The 13,604-nt window shown below is 39.0% G+C and overlaps 1 protein-coding gene across 3 annotated transcripts in view; it reads right to left on the bottom strand.

Annotated features, from left to right (window-relative positions):
- The window catches only part of LOC122792911 (caspase-8-like), a 722,590-nt gene that overhangs the window by 531,488 nt on the left and 177,498 nt on the right, over nucleotides 1-13,604 (bottom strand). Inside the window, exon 1 of one of the 3 annotated variants that reach the window (XM_044060468.1) lies at nucleotides 10,054-10,357. The exons of 1 other annotated variant lie outside the window; for it this stretch is intronic. In XM_044060468.1, the coding sequence (XP_043916403.1) occupies nucleotides 10,054-10,070 (17 nt within the window). In that variant the 5' untranslated portion in view covers nucleotides 10,071-10,357. Of the gene's footprint in view, nucleotides 1-6,711; nucleotides 6,822-10,053; nucleotides 10,358-13,604 lie in introns of those variants that run through there. One more of the 3 variants, XM_044060470.1, reaches the window with a different exon arrangement.

Below are 13,604 nucleotides of genomic sequence, written 5' to 3'. Positions count from 1 at the left end.
ACTTTTTCTCCATTCCTCAGGCATCCTCTCACTTTCCAAGATTTCATTAAACACTCTGGTTAGAAACTCCACTGCCATTTCACCTAAACACCTCCATGCTTCCACAGGTATGTCATCTGGACCAACAGCCTTTCCATTCTTCATCCTCTTCATATCTATCCTTACTTCCTCTTTGCTTATCCATTGCACTTCATGATTCAATATCCGCACATCATCCAACCTTCTCTCCCTCTCACTCTCTTCATTCATCAACCCCTCAAAGTACTCTTTCCATCTGCTTAACACACTCTCCTCGCTTTTGAGTATGTTTCTCTCATTATCCTTTATCACCTTTACCTGCTGCACATCTTTCCTAGCTCGGTCCCTCTGTCTAGCCAATCGGTACAGTTCCTTTTCTCCCTCCTTAGTGTCCAACCTTTCATAAACTCTTCATATGCCTTATCCTCATCTCCTTATACTCCTGTCTACTTTCTTCATCTCTCTGACAATCCCACTTCTTCTTTGCCAACCTCTTTCTCTGTATACTCTCCTGTACTTCCTCATTCCACCACCATGTCACCTTGTCATCCTTCCTCTGTCCAGATGTCATACCAAGCACCTTTCTAGCCGTCTCCCTTACTAGCTCTGCTGTAGTTACCCAGCTATTTGGTAACTCTTCACTGCCACCCAGTGCCTGTCTTAACTCTTCCCGGAACTCCACCTCACAATTACCCTTTTTAAATTTCCACCATTTGATCCTTGGTGCTGCCCTTACACTCCTCTTTCTCTTCTTGATCATCAACGTCATCCTACAAACCACCATCCTATGCTGCCTAACTACACTTTCCCCAGTCACCAATTTACAGTCTACAATCTCCTTCAAACTGGCTCTCCTACATAAGATGTAATGCACCTGTGTGCATCTTCCTCCACTCTTGTATGTCACCCTATGCTCCTCCCTCTTGTTAAAATACGTATTCACCACAGCCATGTCCATCCTTTTCGCAAAATCCACTACCATCTGATCTTCTGCATTCCTTTGCTTAACACCATACCTACCCATCACTTCCTCATCCCCTCTGTTCCCTTCAACAACATGCCCACTGAAATCTGCTCCAATCACCACTCTCTCACCCTTGGGTACAGTCATCACCACTTCATCCAACTCACTCCATAATTTTTCTTTCTCATCCATCGCACACCCAACCTGTGGAGCATATGCACTAACAACATTCATCATTACACCATCAATTTCCAGCTTCATAAACATCACTCTATCCAACACTCTTTTCACCTCCAAAACACTCTTAGCATACTGTTCCATCGGGATAATTCCTACACCATTTCTCCTCCCATCCACACCGTGATAAAACAATTTGAGCCCACCTCCGATACACCTAGCCTTACTCCCCTTCCATCTGGTCTCTTGCACACACAATATACCAACTATTCTCATTTAATCTCTACTTTACATAAATATTCACAGTGATTCCAGGGCACCTCTGTGATCACAAATGGATCTCTAATTAAAGAGTTCCCATGAGTGAGACATAGTCCACCAGTGATTCTTTGTGACCTGTGTTGTCACAATCATATTGCCAACCCCTTTTTGTATCATGGGAAGTTTTACAAAAAAAAAATAATATCCCTGACAGACTCTGTCAAAATATATTTCTTATCCAATATACACACATACATACATGGTTCCCATTCAGAAGCCTGAAACATCATAAGCCTGAAAATCAAAATCCTGAAACCAAAAGCCTGAAAATTCAGAATCCTGAAAACTCAAAATCCTGAAAGCCCAAAATCCTGAAAGCCCAAAATCCTGAAACTCAAAATCCTGAAAACACAAAAGAGAGATACTGATGTCATTGTGGCTTTGCTATTGTTAGCCCTGTGGTGTTAGGTCATGCGTTGGGGTCAGGTAAGTGTGCGGTTGGTTTTATGTTAGGGTTAGGGGTGGTTTAAGTGAGTTAGGGCGCAGGTTAGGCATGTATGCAATAGTGACAAATATTGGGGTTAGTGGCGGTTTAAGTGAGTTAGGGTTAGGGCGCGGGTCAGGTGAGTGTGCGATAGTGATGGACCTTAGGGTTAGGGTTAGGGTCAGGGTCAGTTGGTAGATATTAGTGTCTTTATAGTGACATATTTGCATTATTTGTGTTTTCAGGATTTTGAGTTTCAGGATTTTGGGCTTTCAGGATTTTGAGTTTTCAGGATTCTGAATTTTCAGGCTTTTGGTTTCAGGATTTTGATTTTCAGGCTTATGATGTTTCAGGCTTCTGAATGGGAACCACATACATATATACATAAATACAAGTATTTCAATCATGGGCATTAATGCCCTTTTAACCTGCCAATATACCAAAAGAGTTGTCCCCATAATAACTGTACAGGCTGTTCTTAAAATATCTAAACTAATGCCTACTTTAATGTAATTTGGTAATCCATTTCATGCATCAGCTACTCTGTCAGAAAAACTTCTCATTCCTACAGAATCTTCTACATAGGTTGTCTGATGATTCTCTAGTACTTAATGATAACAACAAACATTCCAAAAGGTAGTTGTCTCTAATTTCCCTATATACCTGAATAAGGTCTCCTCTTAAATATCTGTATGAGACCCTGTACAAGTTCAGATATTTTAGTCATTCATGATAACATAAATTTTCACATCCATAGATGCTCTTGATATATTTTCATTTCATCATTTCTGATTTCCTAGACTTTACAAACCTTTTATACAATCTATGCAGTACTTCTATAACTATCATTAACCGGCTGGTTGATATGATTAGAAAAACTCAAAGTTGGATCTACCCATATACCCAGGTCCATAAATGAATCTACAGTTTCAGTCACTGTGTGTTGTACTAAATATTCACCCTTCAACTTATGTCTTCCAAATCCCATATGCTTGTTTTTTGATGTCTTTATCGGTATATTGTTCTCCTGTGACCAAATGGTCAATGTAGTCATGTCTTTTTGCAGACATGCCCTATCTGTAACACATGTAATCAGTTTATTCAATCTGAAGTCATCTGCATACAGACTGTAGAACACCTCAGATGAAAAATATAGATCTGAAAGATACAATATGAACAAATATGAGCCTATTACAGAGTCCTGTGGGACCCCCTGACTGTAACCAAGAATTTCACCTGTCCAGTTGCTGTCTGATACTTGCCATGTCCCGTTTGTCAGCCGTACAGCTATCCATCTCATCAAAAGTACATCAATACCTAGTTGCTCTAATTTATTGATCAGTGTTTTTGTATGACGGTGTCAAATGCTGAAGTTAAATCTGTATAAATTGCACCACAGTACACTTTTTCATTCATAGCTGTTATTATATTTTTATAGAACATCATGTTACAGGCAGTAATAGATCTATTTGCAACATAAGCATGCTGATGTATGGTTTCAAGTCCCAATTTGTTCAGTTCTGACGATAACTTATCTACCTTCTCTATTAGTTTTCCACAACATAAAAGTAGACTTATAGGTCTGTATGACTGGGGGTTTTCTACTCCACTTTTATTTAAAGACAGGTTTAATAAGTGCATGTCTCCAATCTTGAGGAATCTCCCCATATTTTTACAACCTAGTAAATAATAGATATAATGGTACTATAAGTTATTGCTGAAGTGCTTTCAGATCATTTTTGGATCCAGTTTGCATAGTTCTTCTTCAATATAATCTAATTTGATTTTAGTATCGGAAGTTACCTGGATATCACTAGGGCAATTTATGACCCCCTTTGTGGAAAACTGTTTTGCATAAGATTCTATAAATGTATCTATAATCTGTTGTACCCGAGAATAAATTTTAGAATCTACACACAGTTTAGCAGTTTGTACGTGATTACTTCTTCCACATCTTATGTATCTATAAAATGGTTTCATTTTTGCTCGATATCTTTATATAAATTTTCTTCACATATTTTTGATCTTGCCTCACACTATTCTTAATTTGTTTGTCCATCTTGTTTATTTCAATTTTCAAAATTGTAGTTCAACTTCTTTTCCATTTCTTATATTTTTTGTCTGTCTCCTTAATCGAGCTTCTTGATCTTATGGAAATATAATTTCCTCACATTGTATGCCTAGATCTTGATGTTAAACATTTTTTTTTATTTTTTGCATTCAATTTCTTTTTCAAAACTTTCCGCTGAATGCATCACTTAAATTAGTTTTACATAGTGACGGTTTTGCTTCCATATAATCTGTTACTAATCTTCTGTGCATTGGTTTAAATTTCATTTTGGCAGAATTATCTAGCAACAAATTTATCTTTATATCCCCATAATCACTGCACATCAATGGTGGTAAAACTTCACATGAAGTAACAGTAATTTCTTTAAGAACACAAATAATTTCTAATATGTTCCGTTACGGGTCAATTTTCTTATTTTTTAGTTGCTGCTGAACATATGTTGTGAACAATTTTCCTACTAATATTGTTGAATCAGTGTTACTCCAGTCTGTTTCTGATTTAAGCCCCCCAGCCACTACTGTTCTTCCTTCCTGTGTTTCATGCAAGAAATGTATGAATTCCTCTAGGTCATCAGCACTTGACTTTGGTGGTCTATGCACTCCATCAATTGTTGTACGCTCCAGGGTTGTCTTTATTGCCACAGTTACACAATCTATAGTATTGGGGTTGTCATTGAACATATAATAATCATGGTTCTCATAAAAGTATTTAAGGACTGTTACAGCAAAAACATTTATACCCTGACAGAACTGGTTTCCAGTCATTGTTCTTTTAACCATGTTTTACAAACAATAACAACATCAGTCTTATGGGAAATGTACCTAATTTTCCAATAAGGCACTTTATTATTAATGCTCGTAGCATTAACAACCATCAGATATGCACCAAATGTTGTTATCTGTGAAATGTTAAATGTCTGAACTGGCAGAAACCCTGCCTTATGTGTGCAAAATGTCTGCTGCAGAATTCTCTTCCCTGATCTTGAGAAATGCATGCCATTAGGCTCAGATGCTCTATACATTTCCATTTTTTAAAATAGTGCAAATTTTTCATGTAGATATTTACCCAAAAAATCTTTTCATGCACAAAGACCTGACTCTCCTTTCTCTATGTGATTTGTGAAAAATACATCCTAACACCTGTACAAGCTATGCTATCTAAGAGAGCTGTAAGTTCTTTACTAACAGTCAGAGAGTCTTTGCGGATGAGATCATTGGTACCAACAAGAATAAAAACAGATTTGTACTTCCTTACATTAAGATATTCTAATGCCTTTCTCACATCCTCTATTTTTACTCCTGGGAAGCATAACACTATTCCATGTTCATTTCTTCACTGTTAATATTAGTATCAGTTCCGCTAATAATTGTCTTTCCAATTACAAAATATCTTTTTTGACCAGATCTGAAGAATCTTCAACTTCTAATTCAGTAATATCTGTGTTAAGCTGCCAGAAGATTAATATAAACAGAGTTCAGCATTAAAAGATTTCTTTAATTCAACCTTACAAAGCAACAACAGGACGCCTATACACTTTTCTACTTACTATCGCACGTCTCTCTCTTCCCAGATCCTCTGTCTCCACGTAGTGATGCAAGACCAGAACAGAGCAATCTGCACTATTGTTAGAAAGAAATGAGCTTCATCACGATTAGTCTTATTAATCCCACTGTTTATATTGCTTACTACATTTGTAAGCAAACAGTTCTCATCCAGCTGGCTTTGTACATTGAGCTATGTTGTCAATGTCTGTTTTTTTCTTACAGTAATGTTCTTCAATCCTTCCACATTCAGTTTTGATTTCTTCCTTTTCACCTGCTCCTTGTCTCTTTTTTCTACATTCCCTTTTGGAAAAAATGATACCTTTTTCTGTAGACTGAATGTAGGTTTTCTGATGTTTTCTGACAGAAACATGTTATCATTCCTTGTAATCTACATAAAGTAATTTCCTTTTCAGTATGTATTCTCTTTGCTTTACATACATTTATTCAGTTTATTTTTCTTCCTTATTTGTTGTGAACTGCTTCATTTCTTTCTCTATTTCCTTCTTTATTCCCTGAATCCTCAAACTGCTGAATAACTATAAAGAATTCTAAAGTTATTAGTGGCATTATCTTGTTTCAAATAGGATGAGTGATCTTTACAGACAATAGACACTTGCTTTCCTAAATGCATTCTATTTGCTCTTTGCACACTCGCTATCATCATCAGTAAGTCTAAATTTACTTCTAATAATGGTGAGCAAATTACCCAACATTTGACATGAGAAACACAGATCACCAGCAGGTGTTAGCTTTAAATATAAAAAGCATTTATTACACTGTACAAGATATTTCTGCTTTACCAAATCATTAATGGCATACTCATTTAAGGAATCCATATTCAGCTGCAATTGAATAAAAGATTCTAAAAGAAAAGAATAACTAAAATCAGTTACCATGGAATTTAAAGAATTTAAATCAACTTCTAGGAGAAATAAATCACACAAACAATGTACTTCTTTCAGCTGTTCTTGTTAAGGGTCGCCACAGCAGATCATCCGTTTCCATTTCTTCCTATCCTGTCACACAAACAATATACAACTAAACTAAATGCTAAATTAACTACAGTAAAGTTGTTGCTCTGACCGTACAAGTTGTGAAAGTCACACAGAAGCTGGAATGCTTCTATATCGCACATGAACAGTAAAAGCATTAGCAAGAAATAAAATATAAATTCAAATAAAACTTCTCTTACCAGGCAACTGCACAACCAATCACAAACCAAGACAGGATTGTTTAGATAAGTTCTGGACTGTCCTCTCTGCTGTCTGTGTAAATGTATAGCTGACTAAGCCCCTTGGGATGGCTAGAACTTACCTGGCTAAAGCCTATCCCTTTCTAACAACAAAGAGTGAAAGTGAAAGGTAAAGCAACAAAGAATAAATGAAAGTAAATATTCCTGTCTTCAAGCTGTCCCTTCCTTCCTACAAACAGTGAAAACAGTGGCAAAAAATAAAATATAAATTCAAATAAAAACTTCTCTTACCAAGCTACTGCTCAGTCAATCACAAACCAATACAGGATTGTTTAGAAAAGCTCTGGATTGTCCTCTCTGCATTTCATGTGAATGTATAGCTGACTGGGTCCCTTGGGATGACTTGAGAGTTTGCCTGTTTATAACTAATCCCTTTCTAACAACAAACAGTGAAAATTAAAGATAAAACAACAAAATATAAATCAAACTAATTCATCATCTCTATAATCTGTCCCTTCCTTCCTACAAACAGTGAAAACAGTGGTAAGAAATAAAATACAAATTCAAATAAAACTTCTCTTACCAGGCACCTGCAGAGTCAATCACAAACCAAGACAAGATTGTCTAGATAAGCTCTAGATGGAATATATTCTGTTTCCCTTCTAATTCCCTCCAGTTCACTTTTAATTATTAGAACACCATTAACTGACTTTCAAACTCTCCAGTCTTTCCTCTTTAATCTCAAGTTTCCAAATGTTCCAGTCGTTCCTGTTTGTATATTAATAACCCTTTTCCCTAAAGACTAGCAGTGTGTCTGTAATTCTTTTGCTGCTCCCTTTTTTATCTTTTCTCATCTCTCAAACACTGATTGACCAGCTCTCTTATAGGTGGCTATCATTCCCAGTATAAGCTGTTGACAGCAATCTGCAAAAGTCTTCATTTTTAAATAATAAATGGACAGCTTCCAGTGTCATTACAATTAAGGCACATATTTGCTGGTCCTGTTCGATTCTCAGCTAGAGCATCTTCTGTGTGGAGACATGCGTCAATGGGCGTACCTTCAGGGCTGGCAACTTGGCACATAAAAATCTACTGCCAATCATTAGCAGACCGGAGTTCCGCTGTGGGGACCCCTAACCGGGAAAAGCCGAAAGACACAACAACAACAACAACATTTGCTGGTTACTGACCCTCCAAAGGAGCATGTTCAAATATCACAGTGCGATGCAAACATGCATGTGATGTTGAAGCAAATACTTTATAATTTTTAGACTTTGACCTATATTTTTACAGGTAGGAGGAAAAGCTCCCTTTGCAATTAAAACAAGCACTTCCCAATCAATGACCTCTCATATTTCCCTACTCTGACAGTATGAACAGCTTTTGTCCCACTTTTGACACTCTTGTTACTTGTCATTATATTCCATTTTCACATGTAATTGGTCACATTTTTCTGAAAGGCAACCTCTTATTCATTATCCTTAGAAACTCTCCCACAACATTAGTGGAAAGTATACACTGAAGGTAGTAAGCCCGACTACACCTAGGAAACCTTTAATACACACATAAAACAGGTGTTGTTGCTATCTGAATTGGCAATCTGGTTGATCCCCCAGAATGTTACAGTTACAGAGCCAGCCAGGCCATGATGCACACCATCAATTCATTTAAACAACTGTAGAGGATGGCTGCGGTGGTGCAGCAGTTAGTGTTGTCACCTCACAGCAAGAGGTTAGTTCGATTCTCGGCTGGAGCTCCTTCTGTGTGGAGCTTGCATGTCCACCCTGCAGCCGAGTTAGCTTTAAAGATATGCAGGTAGATGCATGTGTGTGTGTGTGTGTGTGTGTGTGTGTGTGTGTGTGTGCGCTTTCTCTGAAGGTTGGGCGCCGGGCTGGCAACTCGACACCATAAAACTTCACTGCCAATCAATCTGTGGACTGGTGATCCGCTATGGCGACCCCTAACCAGGAAAAGCCGAAAGACATTGCTAGCTGTATAAGTGAAGGATTGCTGACAATGGCAACCCTTGCACTTGCACCTGACTGGCATTAACAATGATGCCTCCTAACAGCTTGTATCTGGGGCAATTGCTCCCTTTAACCCACTCTAGCAATGGGTCTGACATAACAATCGCTCTCATCTATCAATGCTGCTACCATTGTCTTTGCTAAAAGAAAGACTATTTCCTTACACCTGGCTCACTGAAAGAAAGATGCTACCATCCTCAACCAGTTATCCTTAAGGAAGGTTTTATGCTCATTTTCATCAAGGTGTGTTTCTTGCACTACTACAGCCCAAGAACATGACTATTTCAAATATGACATTTTTTCTGTTTTTCTTAGCTGAGTTGTTCATCCCATTAACATTCCATGTAAACAATCTATTGAAATGCATAATGCAAAAATTATTCCTCTTCACCTTCTTGGCATTAGTTATCTTAATTTATCCATGGCTTCAGACCATCAAACAGATTTGATCTTGTTGAAATCAATCTCTCCTTGTATGTCTGTCATTTAACACAGACATGAGAACAAACCAGTTAAGTTTTGCTGTATAGAAGTTATATTCTATGAAAATTATGTAGAGGAAAAACAGCTGTACGAGTGTGTGTGTACTTTATAACATCAAAGTACAACAAAAGCAAGCAACAAAATATTGATGTTACAAAAGAATCGAAAGTCAAAACAATGATACCGCCTGCTAGTTATATATACCATCTCTGAGACTGCACAACAGAGGGAAAGGAAAAACTCCCCTTGCCGACTGTTCTGCGACCTCCCACAAAGAAATGCCAGCAGAAGCAATTATATGACTATTTGATCACTTCTGCAGGAATTAAAAATGTTTCACTTTACAAACCTTCAACTATATGGAATGTTTCACACACACACATATATATATATATATATATATATATATATGTGTGTGTGTGTGTGTATATATTAGCATTTTCTTCAGGCCCTTCAAACCCATTACTAATGCTTCACACTCAGCTGAGGTTTCTTTAAGCAGCACAAAGATAGCTCAGTGTCTCTACTTCTGTCTTCTGATAGCAATGCTGCAGATTTCCTCATCCTTACTTCCTTTGATAACCCTCTAATTTAATCCTGACACTTTAATACAGACTTGGATAAACATGTAAAATTTGTCATTATCACAGTATGGCCAGATAGTAATGTAATTTTTAATACATAAAAACTGTAGCTGAGGATGAACCAACCTGAGGCCATGGATTCATTTTACAATATAGCTTCATTTCTTCAACATGCAGCAAGCAGAGGAGTGCAGTCAAATTGAGCAGTTCAGTTCTTAAAAAGCAATTTAGCAATCAGCAATACTTACAGTTGTAATCTGTCCATTTCTTTTCCATTGAGGCTTTCATTAGACTATACGTAATCCAACTTCTTCAGAATGGTTTTAAGTAAAGCGCATCCATTTATTACAATTATATTGTCTGAAAATGTAACTGGAGAGGGAGTGGGTGAGTAGGTGTGTACTTTGAAGGAATGTGTTGTGTTGACACCTCCTAGCTAATCCATCTCAGCATACTTTTAAAGGGGCACTATCTCGTTTCTAAAATCAGTTGCTTGCTAGAGGACTCTGTTTACCTTTTAGTGCAGTGTAAGTCACATGTTCACACAGAGGCAGAATTTTCAGAGAAGCTTGTTAGCATACCATAGGTCATATTTCAGTGCTAACAGTTTACAGTCTGTCCTTTTGTATTTTCCTTCTCCCACCCATATGCTATTACTTGAATAACTGGTCTGGCTAGTCACACTCAGATCTGCAGCATTTGCGGCAGTGAAATTACATAGATTCATAGGTGTGTACTAGGCTAATGGCCCTGGAGCCTTTACAAGCCTAGCTTATAAAAGTGCCCAGGCATCGTGCTGCCTGATGTTAGTTCCCAGTGCCTCAATCAAGTAGAGCCACTGGAGTGATCCCCAGAGTGAACTTTCTATTACCCATCCACTCATCAAGATTTCTGTTGAAGAGGGACAACAAGGTGTTCTGCTTGATATGTATGGGAAGTCTATTCAGAGCATGGGTAGTCTCTAGGTGAGGAACCTGTCCCTCCAGCATGTTCTGTTGATTGTGGTAATGAGGTTGAGGTTTCTGGAGCGTGTGGTGCGGAGGGATTGTGATTTCTTTAGATGTACCATTTCTAACAGAGCTGGGTCAGACATGGCTTTGTAAGTCAAGCAGAGATCACCTCTAAGTAGGAGATATGAGACAAAGAATAGCTGAAGTCTTTTGAGTCTGTCTGTGTTGGACATGTGTTTAATGCCTAGGATCCTCTTCATGAGGTACGTCTGTAGCATCTCCGGCTGTTGGAGGTGTCTAGTGAGGTACATGCCAAATGGGGCATTCTACTTGATGATCGGTCTAATGAGGGAAGAGTAGAGAGAGACGATGACCTCTTTCTTCCTGGATGCAAAACCCTGGGTAATGAGATGTGCCAGATAGGACTTTCTGACCACAGTGGCAATGTGGTGGTCAAAGGAGAGGTTTCTGTCAACCTGCGGCCCCAAATCTCTTATAACACCTTCAATGTTCTGTGGGCTCCCATCAATGTGGTAATTAGTGGGAACTGAGTTTTTACCAAAGGGAATGACGACACATTTTTTTGGAGTTAAGCTTAAGGCCATGGTTTCAACACCAGTCATTGGTCTCAGTGAGGCCTTTCTGTAGGATGTCTGCATCACTTGGGGAGTTAATAATGGCTCTCACCTTGCAGTCATCTGCGAACTTGGTCAGCCAGAGTCCCTTTGTGTTGGCCTGGACTTTTGAGAAGTAGATGCCGAACAGGAGAGGACCCAGGACCAATCCCTGTGGGACTCCACTCATGACTGGTCGGCAGTCTGACTTGGAGTTCGCTACTTTCACACTGTGTGTTCTATCTGTGAGCCAATTTGCAACCCACCTAGTGATATAGGGGTTGATGCCTAGTTTAGTGAGTTAATCAATAATTCCCAACTGAGGAATGGTATCAAAGGCCTTGAACAGATCGAGGTAGGCTGTACGGACTGCCTTACCTTCATCCACAGTCCTGGTGACTGACTCAAAGAAGTCAACCAGGTTGAGCAGGCATGATCTCCCTTTCACAAAGCCAAATTGCATGGGGTCCACAGTTTGGAGATTTCCTATATCTTTGTTAATCAGGTCCATGATGATGCGCTCCATAGCTTTATATATCAGACTCATTAGGCTAATGAGGCGATAACTGCCAAGCTCTGTAGTCGATCCCCCTTTATGGAGAGGAATGAGCAGTGTGCCATTCAGTAGGGACAAAGCCTGAGGTGAGGCTGTGACTGAACAGGGCACACAGATGTGGTGCCAGCTCGCTTTGTAGTCTATGTAGAACACAGCCAGGAATATTATCGGGTCCCATGGAAGCTGTATTCTTGGCTTTGGACAATGCAGGTTTAACCTGTGCTGTAGTAATGCTGAGTACCTGGCATTCATCCAGTATTGTGATTAGTCCTTGGGGGGGGGGGGTAAAGTTGGCACTGAATCTGGTGGCCAGTATGTTGGCAATATCTGCTGGCTCATTATAGGAGGTACCATTGTGCAGTACCTCAGAGCAAATCCTGGGTATTGTCATGGAGGTTCTTGATATAACTATAGAAGGCTTTGTGATTGTTTTTAGTGTCTTCTGCAATTCTGCCTTCATAGCTGGCTTTAGAGGATTTGATGAGGGATCTCAACTTTTTGTTGAGGCTAATAAGGGAGTTTTTCCAGTCTTGTGACTTCACCTTTTTCTGCAACAGTTTCTTCCTTCTGTTGTACAGTTTATTAATGGCAGGGGACCACCAGATTGGCTTCCTTTTTTGGAGGTGAGAGTATTGGTTCTGTTGGGTATGGCTAGTTCCATGTATTTATGTGCATGTTTGTACAGTGTATTGGTGTATGATTCTGCAGTCATGCAGCTATTTTCCACTGGGATGGGTGCCATGAAGTTAGGAGTCCAAAGTCAGCTTTGAAGAAGTTTTTCACGGTGGTTACCTTTGCAGGGGGTGTGGGTGAGATGTGGATTTCCAAGGTGATAAGTTTATGGCTGGATATGACCAGGGATGGATTGACTATAGGTGTACAGCAATGGTCGACCATGTTAGTAATAACCAGGTCAAGGATGTTGCTTCCTCTAGTGGGAGTCAGAATGAGCTGGTCCAGGGCATTGGAGTTGATGAATTCCAGGAAGTGTTGGGCCAGTGTATTGGTGCTCGAGTAGTTTTCCCAGTTGATGGAGGGGTAGTTGAAGTCTCCTAGTATGAGAGTGTTGGGTTGGACCTTGATAGATTCCAGGGTGCTTAGGAACGTGGAGTGACAGTCTAGGGACATGGTTGGTGACCTATAGCAGGCTATGACCTGGATCACCGTCTTACCCAATGTTAGCTGTACCTGAAGTATCTCAGATGCATTATTCTGGGCTACTAGTCTGGAGGTGTGCATATCCTTTATGAATATGGAGACACCACTGCCTTTAGAGCTTCAGTCCATGTTTCGGGGCCAAAAGGTGTGGAATGAGTTATAGCCTGGTATCTGTATGTACTTGTTTTTTGTAAAACTTAGTGGAATGATTACCCCAGCCTAGGCAACTGTATTTTCTTTTCTTTCTTTTCTTTATTTATTTTATTTATTTGACATTTGATGACCGGGAAAGTTTGACTATAAAGCCATTTTTCAACGGAGGCACGAGGAGAAAAACTCCACAATACAAATATAAAATTTTGTTTGTTTTTGTTTAATGCATGTTGCTACATGCTGTTTTCCCTTTACCGGTAATTATTTTTCATATGGACTGTGATAGTGCTGCTTATTAGTACATGTATTCATGCAGACATACATTTATAAAACAGTTTCCCTCATTTCACAGGACAGCAATGCTTTGG

The sequence above is a fragment of the Protopterus annectens genome, chromosome 2.part0 (assembly GCF_019279795.1).
Source record: "Protopterus annectens isolate FY-2018-M chromosome 2.part0, PAN1.0, whole genome shotgun sequence".
NCBI lineage: Eukaryota > Metazoa > Chordata > Ceratodontiformes > Protopteridae > Protopterus > Protopterus annectens.
This window is presented reverse-complemented; position numbering and strand designations above follow the sequence as displayed.